Below are 25161 nucleotides of genomic sequence, written 5' to 3'. Positions count from 1 at the left end.
GCCGTGGAACTCCCCCGTCCAAACCCGTCCCTGTGTGTCAGTGAACGCCCCGTCTCCCTCCAACCTAGAACACACCAGTTGGGAGACATCAAACTCTTACATTTACATGGATGGCAAAACAACAATAAACATCAGGTCTTGGATTTGAATATTTCCCCCCAAAGTAATGAAATCATATTGAATAAAATGTTTTATTCAACTTTGAAACAAGGGGAAATTTAACGGAAATATTAGCAATGCTATAGGGTTCAAGTGACTAATCTCTAAGAGAGAAACGTCATATCAAGATGCACTAAACCACTGATTGCTGTGGGAGCGTACAACTGGAGCCTAGCTGCTTTATTCTGGTTATACAAGAGGGCTGCCCATCAATTAGACCACAGCTCTGCAGTATAATCATGGATCTTTTCAGAAAACATTAAAGGAATCGCACAGTAAGTGCCAAAAATGTATTGCCTTTTACCTGTTGTTGTGAAAGTGACCTTTGTAAGTAGAGCCGTCTGGGAAGGTATATGTTCCCGTGCCGTGGTACATGTTTTCTTGGAATTCTCCTTCATAGAGCGCTCCAGAGGGATGCTGCAAGGTCCCTCTGCCATGGATCTATTCCACAGAGGACAGTGTGACTAACCACAGCAAATACAACCATGCAGTCTTCAGTAACATCAGGAGTATTGAATCCATACTTTGTCTTCAAGCCACTCTCCAGTGTATAGGACGCCACCTGCTGACGTGTGTTTACCAGCACCGCTCCTCTTCATCACCCCTGATGCAGACCTGTCGCACTCTCCCTCTGTACAGGACATAGGAGACGTCTCGTTGACACAGTTCTGTGATGTAAAAGTGTCTAGCTATATGTACAGTGATTACTCACCATATCTGTCCCCATTTGGGAAAATGTAGGACACCTTTATAGGCCCTTCCCCTATAAACAAATACACATATTTACCACCTTATCTGTCAGATGAATATGCAATATTTGCAAACCATGAATATGCAATATTTATCCTACCTTGATCTTTTAATAAATAATCCCTTTCCGTATGGTCTGAAAGTGAAAACGATACATTATACAGCAGATAGTAAAGACAGAAGGTGTTGTTTGGTGTTTTAAAATGTCACAATCACACCCCACCAGACATCCGAGACAGATGGTTGTCAGAACCGACAGGAACCGCTGTGTGCCGGCCACTTTATAAATGTAAAAAGTCAAACAACTCGATTTAAAAAGTTGAAAATAACACAAGCAAACATCGTGTCAGCTCAACTCGACGCGAACTGCAGTTGCCATGGTTACAATATTTGGCGCAGAGCAAACTAACGAACTGCTTAACAAAAAAGGTATTTTATTTCTCCTATTGTATAGTTTAGCTCAGTATATGAGTACCATATGAAGTCCAACAACCTACAGATGCTTACAAATAATACATTGAACGTTAACAAGTATGATATCCTAAAAACGGTACCGAACACCGGAAACGGAAGTATGAACCCTGAGGTTTCGACCAATCAAAGACAAGCAGTCTACCGGTGAAACTGCTGTCTCAGGTTTGTCCATACTTGTGAAAGTTAACGCCGTGTGTTTCAAGTACTTTTTGTACTGTATCGCTGATGATATCTTTCCATATACTAATGGTATTCTAGAGCATTTTAACCTCTCGACTTGGCTCGTGATAAAGCTTCTCTCTGTTAGATTGTTAGATGAATATAGTGAAGAGTGAGCCTAGCTAGCTGTTAGCTCGCTAGCTAGCTGAAGCTTGATCAACTTTACAGACCCGGCGTGTCGCACTAGGCGACACAACACCACGTTATTGTTAACTACAGCTTGTTCTGTCAGTCAGCCGGGGGTTGGGTTTAATGGTCATCGTCCTGGTTGGGTTGTCGGTCTGCATGCCACCGTGTATGATTGCATAATTGTAGCCACCAGCGCGGTGTGTGTGTGTCAGCCACCATCTCATTGCTCACAGTTGAAATGAAGTGCCACGACGAGCCGCCCGCAGCGATGTGCGACACAGTGCTCTGCAGTGGATGTACAGTAGCTGCCTGCCTGGACTAACTGCTCTCTCTGGTGTATCCAGGATTATTGTACATTCCTGAGAAGATTCATTCAAACTGTGCATTTTATGTCTCTTTACGTCACAGATTGATTGCTGCTATGAAGGGACACTAATTGAAGGTGAGTGTTCTGTGGGATAACAGCTGTGTTTTTCAAGCAATCCATGATGTGTTGGTGGTGGTGATACTAGACTACTTAACAATCTGTTGTCTGAGAAACCATGTGTGTATGTTTTTAACAGAGAAATGAGTGCAAGGAGAAGAGGCGGGCAGCCAAACAGAGGAGGGGGGAAGTTTAACAAGCCAAGAGGAGGTGGACGTGGAAGTGGAGGAGGCGGAGGTGGAGGTGGAAGTAAGAAAGGAGGAGCTGGGTGCTGGGATGAAGGAGATGATTTCAACCTTGAATTTGGACCCCCTCGTCCTAGCAGGTATTCCTTTTTATAGTGAAGGAATTAAATATAAGACTTTAAGTTTGTGACAGTGTGGCCATTCCCTGCTAATTTATTCTTACACCCTCCTCTTTCCCGCTCTCTTTGTTGACCTGGCTTTTCCTCAAGACCTGGGAGGGGACGAGGTAGCGGTGGCCGTGGTGGTAGCGGTAGCCGTGGTGGTGGTGGCGGCAGTGGCCGTGGTGGTCGCGGTGACGGCGGCCGTGGTGGTCGCGGTGACGGCGGCCGCGGTGGTCGCGGTGGCGGTGGCGGCGGCAGGGATGCAGGTCGAGGAAGGGGAGGAGGTAGAGATCGAGGCGATGGGAAAAGCGGCGGCAAGGCTCTCCCAAGGTCCCTGGCGAGGACACGAACAAGCCCACAGGCAAGTGACACCATCAGGCCAGAGATGATGAGCACCATGCCCTTGCAGAAGCTCTTCATGACTAATGAGAACCAAGAGCAACTCAAGGAGCTTCTGCGGAATCTGCAGACACGGGATTTTGACGAGCCATACGAGTAAGTACATTCTACTAAATGTGGTACATCCCTTTACCTGTTTAAAGAAACTAATTGGAATTCGATTGAATTCAGTTAAGTCTGTCCGTTGCACGTTGACATGAACTCGTATCATCCTCTCTGCCTCAGTGAATCCGATTCAGATTATTCAGAGGGCGAAGAGAATGAGGAAGAATTTGACGAGTTGGACCACCGCGACGAAGGCCAGTTTTGGGCCACTACTGATGAGCCTGTGGAGAGGGCGGAGAGCCCAGCGTATGAGACTGCGTCCGATGAGGACCGCCCCACCCCTGAGCCTGTCCTCTCCTTATTTGCGATAGGAAAACTTTGCAGGTGATGTTGGGATTCATTTATTTTGCTGTTGAAAATGATCGTGCAATTTCATCTCAAGTCTGTTTTTTTGCTGCTGTGCTGTCAGGAACTAAAAAGATTTGAGTTGGTGAAGGTTTCCCTTGTCTTCTAACCATTCGTCTCCTCATCTTGACTTTGTGTAGGTATGGGTTTGACAGGGAGCGTGGGAAAAAAGCATTGGAGTCCGGTGGAGGGGAATTCGGGGCCACTTTGGAACAGCTCCTCTGCCAGATTTTCAGTGAGCGCTACGGTCAGAAAGCAGTTTCCCCCGATGGCCTCGAAGCGGTGCCTATGGATGAGTGGCTGAGCCAGAGGCAGGAAGAAGCTCTGGCTCTAGCTGCCATCTATGGTGAGCGCTTCAGTGAGCGCATTGCCAATACAGTCTGGACAATAACCCTGGACCTCTTATTCCTCTCAGACAATGCTGCTAAGAATGGTAGGCAAGTCGGGAGTCGAGGTGGAGGAGGATCCATTAGCATCCGAGATGTCTGCCGGTTCTTCTTGAAAGGGCAAGGCTGCCGGTTTGGGGACAAGTGCAAGTTTAAGCACGAGCTCCCCACTAAAGGGAGATCTGGGGCTGGTTCCCCAGACCTGGACGGCCCGAGCCAGCCTGGCTTCAGCAGCTACTCTCCTCCCGAGTATGAACTAGAGGTCCGATTCCCCAAAGGGAACCGTTACCCATTCCAGGCACCAGTAGTTGCCTTCAGCACCACCGACGAGTCCTTCGGGGCCGCAGGGAGGCTCAGCGTGACTGAGAGATTGTTCGGAGAGGCGTTGGCCGCGGCAAAGAACAACGAGCCTGTTGTTTACACTCTGATCACTTTATGCGAGGATGAAACTACCATGAAGGACCTGCTGGCTGTCAGTCATCACAAATACAGCACGCCACTGCCCGTCGTGGTGCTTCCTCCACCATCTCTTCCCATGGCTAAGAGTGTGAGGATCAACGCTGCTGAAGAAAGCAGAAGTAATGGTACCAACAATGGCAATCATACCAGCAACAGAAGGACTGCTCCACCTGCCAACCGGAGACCAATAGATCGTGAGTCAACAAGATCAATGCCTTTTTTTATTAATCGTCCCTATTTTCACCAAATAGAGCTCAACATTGTGTGTGTGTGTGTGTGTGTATATGAGTTAAAATCCCACCTCTGTCTTTAAAGTGAAAGAGCCGGTAGAGGCAGAGGAGCTGGACGAGAGGGACGAGAGGGACGAGAGGGACGAGAGGGACGAGAGGGACGAGAGGGACGAGGACGATGAGGACGTTCCGGTTGAGAACGAGAGTTACGCCAATCTGAGGAAGAAGATGGCGACTAGGCACAACCCGAAGATGGACAACCTACTGAAGGAAAATGGCAAGCTGTGCCGAGAGTTTAAGAATAAACAGGTGAAAGAAGGCCCATCTTTACATTGTGTCACAGCGCGCACCTTCTCCGACGCGGTGTATGTGTTTTAATGCATTGCTGTTCTCTCATCCTCCCGTTCACCCAGTCATCCGGGCGTTTCAGGTCCATGTTGGAGCAGAGGAGGAAACTGCCGGCTTGGAAAGAAAAGGAAAACATCCTCGACCTGTTAGACGAGTGCCAGGTGCTGGTTGTCAGCGGGATGACAGGGTGGGTCACACAGGGTAGCATATAAACAATGTGTAAAAATACATTATTTAAAAAAATAAAGATCCCAGAAGGTTATATATATGAAGCAAATATCTGGTAGATATAAAGACACTCAGCCCATTCATACCTCTCTGTAACAGATATGATTCTGTCTTAATGTTTATCTTCTGTGGCTTCTCTGCAGGTGTGGTAAGACCACTCAGATCCCTCAGTTCATTCTGGACGACTCATTGGGCGGACCAGCGGAGGAGGTGGTCAACATCATCTGTACTCAGCCACGCCGCATCTCTGCCATCTCTGTGGCCCAGCGAGTGGCACAGGAGCGTGCAGAGTCTCTCGGCAACTCAGTGGGCTACCAGATCCGCCTGGAGAGTGTTCGGGTACGGCCACATTTGACTTGTACATGTGTGTAGTGTGCAGGATTTTAAGCCATCAGCATTAGCCACTGGATCCAGAGGACTTGGAATGCGTTGCATGTGATTCAAAGTCCTAACGTAAGTATATGTAGCCAAGCTTTGTGTTATAAGATAATGACTTCTACCTCTCTTTTCACTGACTGACAGACGTCTGCCACCAGACTGCTGTACTGCACCACAGGCGTGTTGCTGAGGAGACTGGAGAGCGAGGCGGACCTCAAAGGCGTCACGCACGTCATTGTGGATGAGGTGCACGAGCGAACGGAGGAGAGGTGAGATTCCATAGACCAGATGGTACAGAACGTGTGCATTCAATTTTCAATTCATTGTGCTTTATTGGCACGAGTGTGACGGAGACAATATTGCCAGAGCCTCAATCAATAATGATGTTAAAAAGAAAAGAGTACAATTCATAAAATCAAGAAAATAGCAGGGTATCAATCAAACCGTTGCTCTCATTGTGCTTTGAGCTGTCACCAAATAGCCTTTTGTTATTTACTCAATCTCAGACGTTCCCTTCTCAAACAGGAAAGTATTTACGTCTTTGTAACTGGCTTCACTCTCTGTCTCTGTTTCGTCTTCTCTTGGTCAGTGACTTCCTGCTGCTGGTGTTAAAAGACCTGATATTGCAGAGGCCAGACATGAAGATCATTCTCATGAGTGCCACGCTCAATGCCAAACTTTTCTCTGAGTATTTCTACAACTGTCCCACTGTCCACATCCCAGGTAATCAGCCCTATGTGTGGTATCTGTTTTAGACATGACATACACGTCACATGTTCAACTCGCACGCCTCATTTCGTAGATTGGTTTTTTTTGTTTTTCCTACTCAGTGGATTTCTCTCGTTTCAGGTCGCACGTTTCCCGTGGACCAGTTTTTTCTTGAAGATGCAATCGATAAATCTCGGTAAGTACTTCAGTCCAACAAATATTTGAGGAATATTAACAGGTGAAAGGATGTAGTTGACTTTTTGTCTTGATACTCAGTTAAGTTTAATTCATTTTCCCAGCTATGTCATCGAGGATGGCAGCCCTTATATGCGCTCAGGGAAACAGAATTCGTCTTCCTCAGTCGGACGAGGAAGCAAAGTAGAGCCGAGAGACACGGTGGACGACTTGGGTGACGACATGTGGAACTTCATGTCTTTCTGTAAGAAGGACTATGTCAAAGACTCCATTCCAGACCAGCAGCTCAGCCTGCAGGATCTCACGGTCAGATTCAAAGGTGAGTTCAACAGAGCTGGTCTGTTTTGTGGGTTCTTCTACTGTAGCTCTTATCCAAACATTCTGTTGCTGCCTGTTAATGCATGAATGTTACATTTGTGTTTCTGCAGACACTAAGAAGTCTGTGCTGAAGACTATTGCTGCAATGGACCTGGACAAGATCAACATGGACCTGGTGGAGAGCCTGCTGGAGTGGATTGTAGATGGAAAACACGACTACCCTCCAGGTTAGAATCCGCCATGTGTATAATCACAGTGGTATGAATTCAAGACCGGACGTTTCAGTTTGAACTTTTTGTTTCTTTATCCAGGTGCGGTGCTCGTGTTTTTGCCCGGCCTGGCTGAGATCAAGATGCTCTACGAGCAGCTCATGTCCAACAGAATGTTCAACAACAGGGGCAACAGCAGGTCCGTGTGTCAAGTCGTGTGCTTTTGGCGACTTTAGTTCCTGTTGTTGTTCATGAGGGTATACAATGAATGTTCTGTGGTTCTTTTTTCTCCTTTTTGGTGCAAACCAGAATTTCTTGACTTGTTTAAAACCAAATCCTTTTAAGGGTTGTTACATGGCAGCAAGAATGCCATGTCACTATCGGGTGGTCTTCTATCACTTTAAATGCTCTACTAATCAGAAGCTAACTCATGTGGCTGTACTTTCCCATCGTTAGGTGTGCGGTGTACCCACTCCATTCAACCTTGTCCAACGAGGAGCAGCAGGCCGTTTTCAGCCGCCCCCCCGAAGGCGTCACGAAGATTATCATCTCCACCAACATCGCAGAGACCTCGGTAACCATTGACGATGTGGTATATGTCATAGACTCCGGCAAGATGAAGGAGAAAAGGTAACCTCAAGTCGAGTCTTTGGATGATCTGTATTTGTGCAATTTTTAGAGAATAATCGTTGTAATAATTGTACTTTTTGTTGCCGCACACAATCGATATCAATCATCCAGTACTTTTAAAATCTGTGCAACGTGGAGTTTTTAATACGTACATTTCTTCTTGGCTATATTTTCAGGTACGATGCAACTAAAAGCATGGAGAGCCTGGAGGACTCGTGGGTTTCCCGGGCCAACGCTCTGCAGAGGAGGGGTCGAGCAGGTCGCGTGGCCTCGGGGATCTGCTTCCACCTCTTCACCAGCCACTGCTTCCAACACCAGCTGGCTGAGCAACAGCTGCCTGAGATCCAGAGGGTTCCTCTGGAGCAGCTCTGCCTCCGGTAGATCCATCAGATTTTTGTCTCTGTAAATGCAAACAATAGAGCATCATGTGTGACATGGCTACTGGGACTTATGCTTGGGAGTGGAAACTGGTTTACTGAGAAAAGAGGCCTTACCTGTGGCACCATGTCAAATTTAACAATATGCAATATCCATTTCCCTCTCTCGCCAACAGAATCAAGATCCTGGACGTGTTTGCTGAGCGGACGCTGGTGTCGGTCTTCTCTCGGCTCATCGAGCCGCCGGCGTTGGAAAGCTTGGATGCAGCCAAGCAGCGCCTGCGGGACCTTGGAGCTCTAACGGCAGATGAGAAACTGACCCCGCTGGGCTACCACCTAGCCTGCCTGCCCGTTGACGTGCGCATCGGGAAACTCATGCTGTTCGGTGCCATCTTTCGCTGTCTCGACCCGGCACTCACCATCGCAGCCAGTCTGGCCTTCAAATCCCCATTTGTAAGAAATCGCTTGCTGCTGTCGGGAAGAACCCACACAATGGTGACTAATCAACAAGTGTCTCATTCTATAGAAATGCTTTATATATTTGGTCGTCTGTCTTCCAGGTGTCTCCATGGGATAAGCGGGAAGAAGCCAATGAGAAGAAACTGGCCTTTGCCGTGGCCAGCAGTGACCATCTAGCTTTGCTGCAGGCATACAAGGTAAAGACTGCACTCATCCAAGTCCACTCATCGTTGTAGAAATGTTGATGTGGCGTTCCAAATGGTAGCTGTGATGGATTATCCCTCTCTTGCAGGGATGGTGCTGTGCTGCAAAGAATGGCAACCAGGCTGGCTTCCTTTACTGCAGGGAGAACTTTCTGTCTGGGCGAGTCTTACAGGTGAGGCGGTGCTGTCTGAAAGCGCCTACTTCACTCTCTTCAACAACTGTGCTGTCAGACATTTCTTTAAAAAACAATGTCTGTTGTGATCTGCGCAGGAGATCGCCAGTCTGAAGAGGCAGTTCGCCGAACTGCTGTCTGACATTGGCTTCATCAAGGAGGGACTGAGGGCCCGGGTTATAGAGCGCATGAGCTCTAAAGGCACCGATGGTGTTCTAGAGGCCACCGGCCCCGAGGTAACACACACAGATCATTTATTTCAATTGTATAAGCTGCACTTATTTCAGTCTGCTTTTAAGCACACAGATGTTCCTTTTCAGGCTAACTTGAACGCAGATAACATCCGGCTGATGTCCGCCATGCTCTGTGCAGCCCTCTATCCCAATGTGGTCCAGGTGTGTATTCATTATTTCCCTCCTTCAGAATAAGAAAGTCAAGCCAGTGTGTTGGTATACAGCGGTCCCATTCCTCGACTTGGCTTCACGCTCCTGTGTTTGGTCCTTTTTTGTTCTAGGTGCGATCTCCTCAAGGGAACTACAAGATGACGAGCAAAGGAGCGATGAAGATGCAGCCCAAAGCCAGCGAGCTCCGTTACATGACCAAGGACGACGGCTGCGTCCATGTGCACCCGTCGTCTGTCAACTACACGGTGAGATAAGAGGACAGATGTGGCCCCGTATCCAACAGCTGTTTAGAGGTACAAGCCCCTTGAGACTTCTCTCTGTGCTCCAGGTCCGCCACTACAACAGCCCCTACCTGGTTTACCACGAGAAGGTGAAGACGAGCCGCATCTTCATCAGGGACTGCAGCATGGTGTCCGTCTACCCGCTGGTGCTGTTCGGAGGCGGGCAGGTCCACATGGAGCTGCACAAGGGAGAGTTTGTCATCTCCCTCGACGATGGATGGATCCGCTTTGCTGCCGCTTCTCATCAGGTCAGAGATAACGGAGATTTGATAGTTTACATGCACAACGCTGTTTGGGATGTCTTTGCACATCTCCCCAAACATGTCTGTGCAGATTTTGGCTTCGTTGAAATATAGAAACACGTGATATTTTGATAAGTGAGCATGGCCCAAACCTCGGTGAGAGGTGATGGTGTAAAAAGGTGACATGCTGTTTGTAAAGTTGTTTTTATATGCTCTAAGGATTTAACAGGCTTTTATGAAGAAAAAAAACACAATCTACTCGTCTAAAATGCGACACCTCCCTTCTTGGCACCCGTCCCTAATATAATATAGAATTCGGCCCTCGGAAAAGTGTTGCTCGGCTCTCATTCAGCATCCTTTTGAGGGCATATCTTTGCAAACTTCGCTCACCGTCCGATGTCGCAGAAGCTTACCGGTAAATGAAGTGTGCTAGCAAGTCTTGCTCCACCTGTGCTTCGCTTATGCTGCCACTGGACTCCCACGACTCCTTCCAGTGGAGAAAACATGCTAAAGTGCCATTTTCGATGCCCCTATGTTCAATAAAACATGACAGTGCCCCCTTCCAGTGGAGAAAACGGGATGCAGTGCACTAATGGGGGCCCTTTAAACTAAGAAAACATGATGCGGTGCCATATAGTCTGCCCGACATGCGAAAAAGAAATGCACGGTTTGGTTCAGATGTTAGCGCCGTTAGCCGAGGTTGTTTCAGATATTGGCGCTATATATGTGTGCGTGTCATCCAGGTGGCTGAGCTGGTGAAGGAGCTGCGCTGGGAGTTGGACCAGCTGCTGGAAGATAAAATCCGGAACCCGAGCATGGACCTGTGCAGCTGCCCCCGCGGTTCCCGCATCATCCACATGATAGTCCACCTGGTCTCTACACAGTAGCTCTGCTACTTGACGCCCCCTTTCAACCCTTTTTGCAGTCAACATGTGTGTCTGCGCCTGCATCACTGCCACAGTTTTGATAACACGCTGCTCCATTATTTAGGGTCGCCGGGGTAAACTACTGGTTCAAATTTGTATTCTACTACCACAGACCCATCGGCAGGGCAGATACTGTACTTAGTGTGACGTCCTCTGGTTGAAGTACTGCCACCTGACTGTTTAAGTATCAGTTTACATGAAGAAAAAAAACAACTTACTCTGTTGCTGCACTGGAGGCTTTTTAAACCAAATTCTGCCTTCAAAGAAAAAAAAAAAGTCTATGCAGGTGATTGACAAACCTCCATCATTGTTCTTGCTGGAATAAAGCACCTCTCTGTATTTTTTACAGTCTTATTTTGACATTTAAATGCAACAGAAAAAAGGTGTTTGTTAATGCCATGCGACAACTAGTTTTATTGGCACACGATTGTTTAAGTTCATATGTTTATCGTGCATTTTTATTTTGGGTTGTGTCTCACTCACAACGGAAGTTTCTTGGGTCCATATTGGATTTGTTACACTGACAGTGGCTGCATACTTGTAATTATTGTTATTTATAATGCATGTTTGAGAGATCCAAGAGCTTCTGCATGGTACTGCCCTGTTTTACATTCACTGAATGTATTTAAATGTTACCGTGATGTCAAAACTGCACTTTCACATTGTGAATGCGAGGGCTTTTTAAATTGGGAGAATTTGGGGAGGATTTCCAATGAATTTGAAAGCTTATTGTTGTAACAAGTGAGGATTTCCACTGCACTAAAAATAAAAAAAGTAAAGATAGCTGGCTGTTGGATTTTAATCAATTAATTTAGCTCATCTCTTCTTTAGCTTAGTGTTGCCTGTGAAGCCTAGCTACATCTTGGATGCAACAATAATTAACCTACTACAGTGCCAAGTGCTGAACTGGTAAGATATGCATAGATATTTTCTATTTGTGACCATTTTTAGCACAAACTGTTTTGAGAAAGCACTTTGTTACTTGGCCATTAAATCATCTTGTGTATCTGAAAAAACAGATCTGTTAATTCTAGCATTCTTCGGTGTACGCATCTGAGTTTACAGATGGATAAATAATCTCTCATTGGAAGTGACCTCGACATCTTTCACCATGTTAAAGTATATGTAACATTACAGACTATCAGGGCTATCAAAACATGTCAAAGTAGAGGAACCAAACCTGAATGTAGTTAACCTTATTTTCTTCAAAGCCCACCAAATCAGGGAAATCAAGGTCCCACAGTTCTGGACCCACCAAGAAGACTGAGTCCAAAAACACTCAAAAAGGTCCTCTAGTGCCAAATCCACCAGGACGGAGGTGGACATCCTCAGCCCAGCAGCTGTGGAGAATGTCTACATTTCTCACAATGCAGTAGACTGGAGTTTAGAGGCCTTGGGTGGCCAAAATCAAATGAAAAGGGTGAAGAAAAAGTAAATTATAGTTTTTGCCAAACCTAAGTAACTTTTCCCCCCATTTTGGTTAAAATTATGGGTATCTAAATGGCACCACCTGGTGGACACATTTGTAGTGACAGCATGTATACAGAGTTCTGACTGTTGGAACCAGTGCAATGCAGCAATATAGATTTGTTTTTCTTCTGCAAAGCCATACAGGAAAGCAAACTTGTACTCGTGAACCTTCATGACACAGACTTTAAAATTCATATACAGCAACTTTATTGTAAGTTGAATGATCCAGAGCTGCGTTTACACTTGTGTCAAAAGTTGGCAGTTATTGATACACTTGAAGCTTGTGAAGGAAATCTTTGAACTTTGTGGGAGACAACAGAGAAGCTCCATTCATGTTCACTTAATATACACCTAATGTTGAGAATATGAATGTAATGTGCAAGTTAAAACACCACAGTGCATCCTAGAAAACACCAGTCAAAAGTGCCATGATACTGGACTTGAAGTGATCCCATCAGTCACTTGTTACATTCTTTAAATCCAGCTTTTGCACAATTTATCTTATAAAAATAGGCCACATGATAACATGCCTATAAAACTAAAGGGAAGAAACAAATATGGTTCCAGGCACTGTTACTATATATATATTTCACAATAATCCTTTTATCAAATGTACACTAATTGTACTATATCCCTGTAAAATAAATACATTTCTCGACAGAGTGTATCTCTTCTTGCGACATGGTCCGGCTTTGCTCACTCTGGGGGCTTCTTCTTGGCCTCCACATCTTTCTTAAAGGCCTCAATTTTCTTGGCTATGTTGGGAAGCTAGAAAGTAAAAAACAGTCAATACGATCTGACGCACAGATACCAGTTGATGAGGTACAGTACACCTTGCTAAAACTAATGTAGTCTAATACAACAGTCCTGACATAGGTCCAATACCTCCATGAAGGCTACACAGGTCGGTTTTAGTTGCAGCTGTGAACTAATGTAGATATACTTGCCTCATAGTTCTGAGCCAGGTACATCCCCACAACGTTCCCCAGGGTAAAACCAACCTGGAAGAGAAACAACTGTCATTTAAGCCCAAAATGTCTGCCTTTCTGATAGAGTAACAGCTCTTAAGTTACATGTTAACGTTAACTTAAAGTACTTTCATTAGGTGGTATGTTTAACTGCTCGCTGTAGGATTGGTGAAACCTGCTTTAAAAATGTAAGTTATTCCTAAACGTCAAAGTAGAGATTTTCCATAAACCCCGTCAAGAGTTTTGACAGCAAGTTATGCTAACAGATTAGCTATTCTAGTTTCACATCCCTTAGCGTCCTAGTCGATCTCATGCACGACAACGTCAATTAAACTCACCAGGAATTGTAGCATGGTGGAATAACGAAGGATTGTCAAAAGCAGACTAATGTGCTGACTTAAAGTCAGACAGTTAAAGGTTGGAGGGAGGACATCAACCAATCTACTTGGCTAACGAAGCTAGCACGTCATCAACAATACGCATGCGCGAGAAAACAATCGACTATCGCGTTATCTTCGGCGAACAAGTACTGTAGTCTTTTCCTCAGCCTGGCCTGTAGCTTCTTCTTATTATTCCAAATTAGAGAACTACAACTCCCAACACCAAACAAAATCTATCGTCCAGCCAGTGGGTGTTGTCGTAATGGTGGCGTCGGTGGGACATTGAATGACTTTGGCTCCACCACGAATGTCGCTAACGTTTGGTTTATCATTTCCCTCATAAACCGCGAGCATGGAGGCTCTTATCCCCGTGATAAACAAGCTGCAAGATGTGTTCAACACAGTGGGAGCGGATGTCATTCAGCTCCCGCAGATAGCAGTAGTTGGGAATCAGGTAAATGCCTTGACTGTGTGCACTTTGTGATTTAGCGGCTGCCATGCTAGCTAGATAACCATGCACAGTTAGAGATAGCCTTATGGGAAGAAATGTTGCAACATGCTGAGAACTAAGAAATAGTCAGACATGAATTGCGGCTTCACCGAGGCCTTGGTAATGCAGCTCTGCTAAAAACCCACTGCAAATGGTGCTCGACTGCTGCACATTTCATTTGCAAAGTTTGCACTGGCAGTGGAATCTATTTTGATCATCTTCAAACAGTGCTATTTTAAGAGCCACATCCAGACACTACCTGCTGTTAGCCAAAACCAGGCCACTGCTTGAAGAAAGTACTGTACAAGTTGCTGTGTTGGCTGTAGCCCTGATCCAGCATGGTCCCATGTCAGGCATTGATGGACCTGGTGTGTTAAATCAGAAAGTGAATGTAACGTCAGGTCATTGCTCATCGAACGCATATATTTATCTGTGTATTTTGTCTCCAGAGCAGTGGTAAGAGCTCAGTGCTGGAGAGCCTGGTGGGCCGGGACCTGCTTCCCCGTGGGACTGGTGTCGTAACCAGGCGACCTCTCATCCTCCAACTGGTCCATGTAGAGCCTGGAGCTGCGAGGAAAAATGATGACGGTGGTAAGCATCAAAATCTCTCCAACTCCAAGTCTTTGGATTCTGCATCAATTGTTTGTATGTTGTGCTGGATTCTTACATATTAGTCCCCATCATTTCCCTTTTCTTTAGGCTAATAACCACATGTAGGGAACAGGCCCATTGTTTTTGTTTCCAGTGTGAAAAAAAGTCATCAGTTTTAAAGTTCTGTCTCTGTCGCTGTGTTTCTAATCATTTGCAGGTTCCAGGGAGTGAAAAAAGCACTGTGCTTTAACAAAAGGTGCATTGTACAAATGTCTTCACATTCAATAACATGGATTCTCCTCTTAGTTCTGACCCCCCCCCCCCCCCCTCCTCAAAGCCCCACCTGTGATTCCAGCTTTATTCTCCAGACCAGTAAATGTCGCCAGGCGTCGATCCTTAAGTTATCCGTGCTTGCTTAGCTGTAGCGGTTGACTTTGAGGTTGTCATAGTTAACACCTGCGTTTTCCTCCTTTAGAGAATGCGATGCTACAACTGTAACTGTTTTATTATGCTTCTCAGGCAGAGAAGGTGAACACTGGGGCAAGTTCCTGCATACAAAAAACCAGGTATGAATTTAAGAAACTAAATATTCAAGTATTACTCTCTAGACCTTTGCATGTCTTTATGTTCTTCATTTATTTCTTGTTGCAGATCTACACAGATTTTGAAGAAATCAGGCAAGAAATTGAAAATGAAACGGAGCGACAATCTGGGAATAATAAGGTGAGTCGTGGGTGGAGGGGTTTTCATCTATACTGTTAAATGAGGAACTGTTTGGGTCTCAACCACAGGCAGTGCTGCTGGTGGGAAACAAAACTAAGATGCATATTATCCTCACAAAGCGTGTCTAGTAGTAAATTCAGTTTGCCTATAAAACTCATTAAGAGATGTTGAGCAAGGACCTTAAAAAATAGTGATGGTGTTTCAGACAAAACATTGAAAAAAACACATGATAGCCAAGGACCTAATGATGATTCAGATGATATGAAACCGTCTCAGTCGTACCAACCTAATTGAACAAAGATGCGTGGGATAGACGGAAGGTTTTGGTTTGATGACTAAGTGATTAAGGGGGTGGAAGTAATTAGAAGGTCTCGAGTGATAAGAACATAATCAAAGCAACATATATACTGTAGATACACAACTCTTTAAGTGCTGTAGCAGTAAAGGATGGGGGTTTGGTGCATGAGAAATGTATTCTTACTTTCTTTTGCCAGTTAAAAAAACGAGGTGCATGTTCTGGGCTAGCTACAGGCGAACCAAGGATTAGTGACGAGCACACGATGTACAGAGAATTACAGTAATCCAGGCCCAATGAGATGAAAGCGTACACAACTTCTTTCCCCCAAAGCTGAGGATGTGAGCTAAGGACTGACTTTGGAGATAGCCCCGAGCTGAGGAAACTGGGTTTCCCAGCAGAGCTTACACGGTTTGTTTATCAAATTTGAGACCACAGTTGAAAATCACACCCGCATCTTCTGGCACGTAGCTTCAGGCTACAGGCGCCCAAAGGGTTTGGTGACGCTTCTAGAAAGCTGAAAGGAGGGCAAAGATAAGGAAGACTTGCTTTCATGTGGCTTTGTAAAACTTTGGGTTATTCACATTACCATGGTTATCTGAGTAGCTGAGAGGAGTTATGGTTTTACATTAAGAGCACTCTGTTTTAGTGTCAGTGATAATAGAGACCCTCTCCGTTTAAATAAAGCTGACACTACACAATCAGAACTATTTCGATTGTTCTATCTTGTGTACAGTTCTGGATCTTGATATTTCTATCCAGGTTTTCTTGTAAAGCACTTTATTTAAAAAAAGTTTCATATTGATAACGTCATTGTCACATTTGAGTCACAGAGCTAAGCGTCCATTTCTCTGAAAAATGAAATGCATGGAAATCTTTGAAAAACCCACAAGCTTGTTCAACACTTGTGGATTTACTGAAAGTATTTCCAAACTCCTCAAAGGCTCTTTTAATCATCTGGATCAAACACTATTCAGTCCTCTGCATGATAAACCACGATTAACCAGCTTCTCATCCTAATCCAAACAGAGATGGAGCCGAAAGGAAACAGAGCTTGGGGCGCAGCAGGCAGGTTATTTTTTTGTGGGTTTTTCAAACATTGCTGGGTATTTATTTTTTTCGAGAACCGGGTGCTCAGCTGTGTGGCTCGAATGTAACGCGAGAGGTGCAAGCAGGGCCGATAGCAGACACCCAGCGGTGTGAAAAACGGCACCATGAGAGTTCAGATAGCGCCTCTAATATTGCCATCTTCAGAACTGACAGACATTTCAACACGTCCTGTGAAACACAGCTGAGCTACTCCATTCCGTACGCGTCTGTTCTTTTCTCGTCCCTCTGCAGGGGATCAGCGATGATCCCATTCATCTGAAGATATTCTCTCCGAACGTTGTCAACCTCACGCTGGTGGATCTGCCTGGAATCACGAAGGTAACGCGCGCTGTACTTCCTGCTGCCTACTCCCCGAGGCTTTGATCACCTCGTACCCCTGGGGAAATCTGTTATACAACACTCCCTTTTTGTTAAAAGGTACTAATGCTGTACCAGATATGCGTGGTCACTGGTGTTCATTTCCCTGTCTGGTCTCTGCTTTTGTGTATCTAATATTTGTAGGCTGCAGGGGATTTGTAACTCGTTCTTGATGCTTCTAAACCCGGCGCTGTCAAAGCCAAAGTGTCTGCAGGCTTTGATTCCAGCCTCGTTAGTTCGCCCCCCCCCCCCCCCCCCCCGCTGTAGTCTCGAATGAATCAAATTGAGTCTCTTCTTTGAATTGATATTGCCACCTTCAGGTGCCCGTGGGTGATCAACCTGTTGACATCGAGGTTCAGATAAAGGATCTAATCCTGAAGCACATCGCTAACCCCAACTGCATCATCCTGGCCGTCACTGCGGCGAACACGGACATGGCCACCTCGGAGGCACTCAAGGTGGCCCGGGAGGTCGACCCCGACGGTAAGAAAACAAAACACACCATCGTGAGTTTCTTTCTTTCAATGTAAATCAACCGCTATCGACTGGACTCATTGGCACAAAGATGATGAATAACAGCTGTGTGTCGGTACCTGTCGTCGAGATGATGACCTTTTTAAATGATTGCGACTCACCAGGCAGGAGGACACTGGCTGTGGTCACCAAGCTGGACCTGATGGACGCCGGCACCGATGCTATGGACGTGCTGATGGGCAGAGTCATTCCGGTCAAACTCGGCCTCATCGGAGTAGTCAACAGGTCTGGACAAGCACATTTACTGTTGCGGAATATATAATGAAATAATCCATCACTCATAACGGAGATGAGTGTGATCTGATGGAGACGAGAGGCTCAATAGAGATGAGTGTACTATTATACATATTTAATGCTGGTATATCGATATCTATTGCTTGTGATTACAGTGATAATGGAATACATTGTGGGATGTTGATGAATGTAAGATCTTCTAAGCAGCATTTATTGTTGATCTCCTTTAGTGCCCAGGACTAATTGATGGCGTATTGTGTTTAAACGTTTAGGAGCCAGCTGGACATCAACAATAAGAAGTCTGTGGCCGATGCCATCCGAGACGAACATGCGTTCCTGCAGAAGAAATATCCGTCTCTTGCCAACAGAAACGGGACCAAGTACCTGGCCAGAACCCTGAACAGGTAAACCTCAACGACACATGGGAGGCTCATGGTGCGATCGGTGTAAACCATTTTACAACCATTGTGTCACCGCATCAACAGTTTTGCATGCAAAACAGTTCTGCAGCCTATTAGTGTGCAGAGTGCTTCCTTTGTAGCTACGTTCATTCTACTTTACTCGGCAGTATTCTTTCTGTGCACCAGGTACCCACAGCCTGTCTTTGTGAAAAAGATATATATATATATATATATATATATATATATATATATATATATATATATATATATATATATATATATATATATATATATATATATATATATATATATAATTCTTCATTTTTCCAAGACTGAGTGAACAAGGAATAAGATGCGACACAGATATACAAGTATGAATGTAACCAGGACCCATGAAGTTATGTCAGCATGTCAGAAGCAGCCCTGCTGTTAATAACAGCCATCAGAGAAATTGTCTTTTATTTAAACAATGGACGCTCAGCTCATATCTGCATAAACACAGAACCCTCTGCCCTTCACCTCCGTCATGTCAGGTTACTGATGCATCACATCAGAGACTGCCTCCCCAACCTGAAGACACGGATCAACGTGCTGGCAGCCCAGTACCAGTCCCTGCTCAGCAGCTACGGTGAACCCGTGGAAGACCAAAGCGCCACCTTGCTCCAGCTCATCACCAAGTTCGCCACAGAATACTGCAACACCATCGAGGGCACGGCCAAATACATTGAGACGGCAGAACTGTGAGTACCGGAGCCTCTCCTCCGCTCGGCCACAGGGTGATGCTGTTGATCCAGCGCGGTGAAAATGAGCAAAACGACTGCATCGGTTTCATCATTTCATACGATACAACTTGTGATTTGAGGCACGCGCAGCCTCGGCGGAGGAGGAGCTGACAGGAGCGTGGGCCACGGGGTTCACATCACAGCTAATATCCCCCCGTTGCTGTTTTTCAGGTGTGGTGGAGCCAGAATTTGTTACATATTCCACGAGACCTTTGGCAGAACATTGGAGTCTGTGGATTCTCTGGGAGGACTCAGCACCATAGACATCCTAACGGCCATAAGGAACGCAACAGTGAGTGCTGCTGCATCATTCCAGAAATACGACATCGTTACTTCACTGAGCTATTGTAAAGCAACACAGCTCTGTTCTTTTTGTGAGCTACAGTCTATTCTTTTGCCTTTGTTGCTCATTTAAAACAGAGCTCTGGGTAATAGTTGCTAACCTGCAGCTCCCTGCTCCCCCCCCCCCCCCCCGCGTCAGGGCCCGCGTCCGTCCCTGTTTGTGCCCGAGGTTTCCTTCGAGCTGTTGGTGAAGAAGCAGGTGAAACGCCTGGAGGAGCCCAGCTTGCGTTGCGTGGAGCTCGTCCACGAGGAGATGCAGAGGATCATCCAGCACTGCAGCAACTACAGCACACAGGTAAACAGCGAGGCTCACATCTTCACTCGTGTTGATCTTTCGCTCACACACACACACACACAGACATTCATATTCATAATGTTTTGTCCTGCAGGAGCTGCAGAGATTCCCTAAGCTGCATGAGGCCATTGTGGAAGTGGTCACCTCCCTCTTGAGGAAGAGACTGCCTGTAACCAATGAAATGGTACCATCACGTTCATCTCTCTTTTTTTTGCATTTGTGCTTCCGTTGCCTGCAGTCATCATCTTTCAGGCTGCTGTGTTTAATGAGAACCTGAAGCACAACGTTAGTTTGGTAACTTAAGTTGTCCTTTTTCTCTTTTCACAGGTGCATAACTTGGTTGCAATAGAGCTGGCCTACATCAACACCAAACACCCCGACTTTGCAGACGCCTGTGGGGTCATGAATAACAATATAGAGGTCTGTACTCATAACTGCAAGTTGTTTGTTTGAGCGCTTCTCCAGAGGCCCAACGGTCTGAACAGGCAGGTCTTCAACCGGCACTGCAGGAGAACCTAAAAAAGCTCAAACATGAAGCTCTGGCTTTCTCTTGTTTTGACAGTAAAGCAGATTACACACTTGGATCATGTGACTGACAAATTGTCTTTTGTAGCCTGATTGTTACAATTTTAATATTTCATCTCATATTTTGGTGTCTGACTTTCGCCAATCCGTTTTTATCCATAAATGTTTCCTGACTTTTAAAATGTTTCGATCAGAAATGAAATCAATTGAATTTGAGCAACTTTTTTCCAAATATCCTTCTGGAATTTTTAAAAAGGGGAAACTAAACCACATCCATATAAACGGTTAATATTTCAATGCTATAAATTATTCAGTAGGTATTAAAGTTCACAGTTGGGTATTTAAATTATTCTGCCCTTTTTGTTTCCACAGGGATGTCATCTTCATTTAAATTGCATTATTGTTATTTATGAGATCATTAATCTGCTGAAAACATCCAGGTGGGATTTGTATATATTACACAGAAAATAATTTACACCGTGGCATGATACCATTTATGTTTAATGAGCATAATAGTTGGTCGAACATTTATTGGACTTCATTTTGAGTCTTTCAGTGACATACTTTCCTAAGATGTGTTCAAGTGTTTTTATAATGAAAACTATTCTTTCAACCAGCGTGTGTTCTTGTGTGTTTGAAGGAGGAAAGGAGAAACCGAATGAGAGAGCTGCCCTCTGCAGTGCCCAGGGACAAGGTAAAAGAACAAGCTTATTTTAAAATACAACGCAGCAGCTCATGTGTTCTAACGTTTGGTTGCAGTCTGCAGAGTCCCCGGTCGTATAAAGGGAGCTTGTGCAGTGTTAGTCGTTCATGGCACGACAGGACGAGGGTCTGTGAACAGTGAATAGTTTCCATTGAGGAATTTTATCCCACATCTCCTCTCAGAAAGTCTCCTCTCCTCACCTCAAATGACTTTCAACTGCCAACCGTCTTTCCACATTGCTTCTCAGTGCTTTTTCCCTCTCTCTCTCTCTCTCCATTCCTCCTCTCATATTCCTGTTAGTCCGTCAGAAAGTCGCAGCTGATTCAGAACGCTGCAGCTCGAGTCCTCACTAAGACCAGGAGGGTGGACCACATCACTCCAGTTCTGATGTCTTTGCACTGGCTTCCTGTCCAACAAAGAATTGACTTTAAAATCCTGCTGTTGGTTTACAAAGCACTGAATGGTTTAGGGCCAAAATACATCTCTAATCTGCTGCTACCTTATGAACCATCCCGACCCCTCAGGTCGTCTGGGACCGGTCTACTTTCTGTTCCCAGAGTCAGAACTAAACATGGAGAAGCAGCGTTCAGTTTTTCTGCTCCACATATCTGGAACAAAGTCCCAGAAAGCTGCAGGTCTGCTGAGACCCTCAGCTCCTTTAAATCAAGATTGAAGACCTTTCTGTTTGCTGCTGCCTTTAATTGAACCACATTCAATTAATATATTAATCAATTTCCTGCATTTTACTTCTTACACTGTTTCTTTAATTGTTTTAAAATCTCCATTTATTTTGCCTTATGTTTTGATGCTTTTAATGGTTTTATGTGAAGCACTTTGAATTACCTTGTTGTTGAAATGTGCTATACAAATAAACTTGCCTTGCCTAGTCTGTTGGCAAAGGCCCGGTTCGCCCAACTGAGGTTCCTGGCGAGCCTTCTGCGTCTGGAGAAGACATGGACGTTGCCATGGTGGGCACAAACGCAGCTCGCTGGCTCTGTGCGGGGCTGATGGTGGGGCATGGATGGATGGATGAGCATGGGCTGCTGGCATGCACTTTCATCCTTGTCTCTTGATGCCATGCTCTTGTCTTGCTCTCCCTCAGCCTGTGAGGAGTTCCACTAACAACCGTTGTGTTTCCTGCAGACTCTGTAGTCCTCAAAGTTGGTCCACCTGTCTCACAGAAAATGCCTTTCTCTCCCCGTTTCCTTTTCCAACCTCTTAACACTTCGGTTGCCCGTTTTATTTGTACTTAGTTTGTCGGAAATATGTGATCGTGGAAGTTCTACTACTGTGCATCATCAAGCCAAGCCTGTTTGGAAATTATCCTAAAATATGCACTCGCAGACCTGCTCCCGGCTGTAGGGATGCCGAGCCGTCGGTCTGTTGGTCGCTCCATCACTTTTGTCCAGACATGACTTGACATGTTATAAACATTCATGGTCCCCAGAGGACAAAAGCGACCTGCTTTGGTGATCCCCTGACTTTCCCTCTAGCGCCACCATGAGGTTGACATTTGTGTTTTGCAACAATCGAATGGATCGGCGTAACGGCCATTCATGTTCCCATCAGTGTGAATTTGAATAACTTTCAAATCTCTTAACTTTTCATCTCCATCTTTCACATTTCCATTTGTCAGCTATGCTAAACTGAGCTTGTTGGTAGGATCAACATTATATCTGCTTTACATGAGCTTTTCTATTGTCGTTGTGATGATGTTAGGATTTAGCTAAAAGCACCATTACATTTCAGTCAATAAAAAACAAGACTTTTTTTCTTTAACTTGTGCAGTAATAGTTAATTTCCTCTCTATGAACTTTTTTGTGTGTACATGCCTGTTTGCCTTGCGTTTCCCTGTGCACCCTAATGACCATTTATTTTCATGTTTCTTGTGGTCCTGGCTCGTCAGGCCCCAGCAGCAGGGCCCCAGGGGGAGCAGGATGGCACGGGGAACTGGAGGGGGATGCTGAAGAAAGGAGAGGACGCCCCTGGCTCCAGACCTGGCAGCCCCCTTAGAGGAGCTGTTAACCTGCTCGATGTGGTAACTAATCATAAGCCGATCAGCATGGCCCCTTTATAAAGATCACAGTATTTAACGATTGATTAAAAACATGACCTCTCTTTCCCCCGAAGCCTGTGCCGGTTGCCAGGAAGTTGTCATCACGTGAGCAGCGGGACTGTGAGGTCATCGAGCGCCTCATCAAGTCTTACTTCCTCATCGTCCGCAAGAACATCCAGGACAGGTAAGCCGGCTAGCTCCTCTTAAACCGAGACGCCTGGTGAATGTAGCTTATTTCTCTGTGGCTTTTGAAAAGGAAGTCTGTCAGACCACTAGATGGCAGTGTGGTCTCTAGTTCTGATTTGTCTTGAAACATTAACATCAGAGGAAGAAGAAGATCACCATGCTTGCTGTGACATGTGCCCGCTGAGTTTGTGAGTTAGCAACAACTATTGTTTCTATATTATGAGTGAGACGACTTTAAAAGCCCCCATGTGATAGCAGTGCTGTGTTGTAAGGTTAGTAGGTTGTTCTGATTGCTTTGCAAATGCTGTACCAGGCCGACACTGTTCATTTCTGGCTAGAGTTGGCTGGGTCAGATATTAACCAGAGCCGCCGCTACACGACGTCAAACATTACCTACAGTTTATTTAGTAGGTAATGTTGAGCCAATATCGCACACACCCTCCTGCTGTCATAGATACTCACCAATGCGCCAAATGTATATTAATCCTCTGCTGAAAATTGTCCCCAACAAGTGCAGTAGTTACTCCTGTTTGAGTAATATTTGCTAAAAACGAATGTGCCCAGCTGTTGTAGAAATATGACCTCGCCTTTTTCAAAGATTGAACCATGTGTTTTAGGAACTGTTTAAGATAAAGTAGTTGTAGGAACCAACAGGCTCGGGGCTCGAAGCCACAGACAGGAAAGGGAAGTCAGAAAGTATTGAGAAAACATTGTTTTGGGGATTTTATTGGGATTTATTCACAATATCCAAAATATCAAACATTGCCACCCTTATCATTAAGAATTTCTCCCTGGATAACGTTTTCACAATGTGGTTGTAACTCTAAGCATAGACCTACCATAACAAATACTTATGACAATTACCGTCGACAACAATCAATTCATAAGATTTGACCAATTTGATTATTTTCCATATTGTTGATACTTCTACAAGCACGGCCACCTGGTGGGCCAAACCCGAGCCCCTCCATCTTTGGGGGACAACACAATCACCAGGCCATCTTGCCTCCTTGTTCTCTGCCATCTGTTCGGTCTGTTTCCTCTCGCCCTCTCAGTGTGCCAAAGGCAGTGATGCACTTCCTGGTCAACCATGTGAAGGACAGCCTCCAGAGCGAGCTCGTCGGCCAGCTGTATAAATCTGGCCTCCTCAACGATCTGCTGACTGAATCGGAGGACATGGCCCAGCGGCGCAAGGAGGCCGCCGACATGCTGCAGGTAACGGATTCCCACTGTTTAGTGTCTAGTTCTCCATGATTGAGGATCCTTTATCAGTCACTTCATTGTTGTATGCCTCTGCGAATTTCTACAAACATCCACCTGGACTCAAGGATGAACTGATTAGATTCACTCTGACCTCATGTACGTCCTATTGTCATGTCTCAGGAACGCTTTGAGCAACAAAATCAGTTAATCCTTGAGTCCAAGGTAACTGACATGCTAATTATGACATTTTGGACAGACATGGATGTAAAGTGACTGGTTGTACTGTGAGGCATTAATTGTAGTTTGACTTTGTTTTGTCCACAGGCTTTGCAGAAAGCTAGCCAGGTGATCGCCGAGATCAGAGAAACACATCTGTGGTGAAAAATCAACAAAGGGAGCTGAACCCGATCTCATCATGCCTAAAGGACCGACGCTCCACGCGTTCATGTCTGAACATGAAGTTTGGATTTGCAAATAAGAAAATGCACTGTTCTGATTCCTGCTTGAAGTAGGTCTCATATTGTCTCGTAAGCTACCTGAAAGAAATGTAAGTTAATTGTTTATTTAAAATACTTGGTAATGTATACAGTATATGGAAATGCACTTTCTGTTAAAAGGTGAAAGTATAGAAACTGCAGTTGCCACCCATGGCTCCAAAGTTAGTTTGATACGATTAACCAGTATGGAAATGGGAGTTTTGATAGCTCCACAAAGCTTCAGGCTCTAAATATTCTGCTCATCTGCAACTGTTTCATTTAGGAGTAGCTGTCATGTGTCAAACCTCATAGTGAGATTGTGTAACTAAATACATGAGTTTCAGCAAATGTTAGTTCTCTGTACTTAATCACTTTATTTTTTGCACTGTTGTCACCATACTGTATAGAAAGTTCATCATTCTGACACAATCAGAATGTTAAATTGTTTACATATCACTGCCTATATGTGAAGTGCACTGTGGCCAGAATAATAAACATGTATATTTTAATTCCCGGTGAATGTTTTGGATTAATTT

The 25161-nt window shown here is 45.1% G+C and overlaps 3 protein-coding genes across 4 annotated transcripts; 2 read left to right on the top strand and 1 right to left on the bottom strand.

The window, feature by feature from the left end:
* Positions 1-2374: 2374 nt before the first annotated feature.
* On the top strand, positions 2375-10717 carry dhx57 (DEAH (Asp-Glu-Ala-Asp/His) box polypeptide 57). Its single transcript, XM_079294088.1, has 23 exons — positions 2375-2480; positions 2610-2996; positions 3126-3329; positions 3491-4389; positions 4511-4734; positions 4839-4960; positions 5145-5340; positions 5524-5648; positions 5969-6102; positions 6229-6283; positions 6387-6601; positions 6711-6827; positions 6912-7008; positions 7266-7439; positions 7616-7816; positions 7993-8269; positions 8377-8472; positions 8568-8651; positions 8750-8887; positions 8972-9046; positions 9166-9300; positions 9384-9584; positions 10322-10717. Exons 2-23 carry the CDS (start codon positions 2887-2889, stop codon positions 10463-10465), a joined length of 4023 nt encoding a protein of 1340 aa, XP_079150214.1. The 5' UTR covers positions 2375-2480; positions 2610-2886; the 3' UTR covers positions 10466-10717.
* A 1476-nt stretch (positions 10718-12193) lies between these two features.
* On the bottom strand, positions 12194-13416 carry stmp1 (short transmembrane mitochondrial protein 1). Its single transcript, XM_079294323.1, has 3 exons — positions 13281-13416; positions 12922-12975; positions 12194-12742 (listed from the first exon to the last, which is right to left on the bottom strand). Exons 1-3 carry the CDS (start codon positions 13293-13295, stop codon positions 12671-12673), a joined length of 141 nt encoding a protein of 46 aa, XP_079150449.1. The 5' UTR covers positions 13296-13416; the 3' UTR covers positions 12194-12670.
* Positions 13417-13594: 178 nt separating this feature from the next.
* On the top strand, positions 13595-25134 carry LOC306795779 (dynamin-1-like protein). 2 transcript variants are annotated; one of them, XM_079294403.1, is made up of 19 exons: positions 13595-13776; positions 14262-14403; positions 14923-14969; positions 15055-15126; positions 16763-16849; positions 17209-17371; positions 17527-17647; positions 17929-18060; positions 18591-18797; positions 19011-19131; positions 19321-19476; positions 19571-19660; positions 19804-19896; positions 20642-20695; positions 21592-21672; positions 22611-22742; positions 22835-22944; positions 24002-24161; positions 24474-25134. In XM_079294403.1, the coding sequence occupies exons 1-19, from the start codon at positions 13675-13677 to the stop codon at positions 24528-24530; spliced, it is 2127 nt and encodes a 708-aa protein (XP_079150529.1). In that variant the 5' UTR covers positions 13595-13674; the 3' UTR covers positions 24531-25134. The 2 variants fall into 2 exon arrangements, with proteins under 2 accessions (XP_079150529.1, XP_079150530.1); XM_079294404.1 differs by lacking the exon at positions 21592-21672.
* The last annotated feature ends 27 nt before the right edge of the window (positions 25135-25161 follow it).

The sequence above is a fragment of the Melanostigma gelatinosum genome (assembly GCF_949748355.1).
Source record: "Melanostigma gelatinosum genome assembly, chromosome: 22".
NCBI classification, from domain to species: Eukaryota; Metazoa; Chordata; class Actinopteri; order Perciformes; family Zoarcidae; genus Melanostigma; species Melanostigma gelatinosum.
The sequence above is the reverse complement of the archived record's forward strand: the minus strand, read 5'-3'. Positions and strand labels throughout refer to the sequence as shown.

What these genes read in the sequence shown, in the direction of transcription:
- LOC306795779 (XM_079294403.1), top strand. Translation starts at nt 13,675, where the DNA reads ATGGAGGCTCTTATCCCCGTGATAAACAAGCTGCAAGATGTGTTCAAC. An exon ending in TAGCAGTAGTTGGGAATCAG is followed by an intron (nt 13,777 to 14,261) that starts GTAAATGCCTTG and finishes TTTTGTCTCCAG; the next exon opens with AGCAGTGGTAAGAGCTCAGT. An exon ending in TACATTGAGACGGCAGAACT is followed by an intron (nt 18,798 to 19,010) that starts GTGAGTACCGGA and finishes GCTGTTTTTCAG; the next exon opens with GTGTGGTGGAGCCAGAATTT.
- stmp1 (XM_079294323.1), bottom strand. An exon ending in ACCTGGCTCAGAACTATGAG is followed by an intron (nt 12,743 to 12,921) that starts GCAAGTATATCT and finishes TTTACTTTCTAG; the next exon opens with CTTCCCAACATAGCCAAGAA.
- dhx57 (XM_079294088.1), top strand. Translation starts at nt 2,887, where the DNA reads ATGATGAGCACCATGCCCTTGCAGAAGCTCTTCATGACTAATGAGAAC. An exon ending in GCGATAGGAAAACTTTGCAG is followed by an intron (nt 3,330 to 3,490) that starts GTGATGTTGGGA and finishes GACTTTGTGTAG; the next exon opens with GTATGGGTTTGACAGGGAGC. An exon ending in CGTCGTCTGTCAACTACACG is followed by an intron (nt 9,301 to 9,383) that starts GTGAGATAAGAG and finishes TCTGTGCTCCAG; the next exon opens with GTCCGCCACTACAACAGCCC.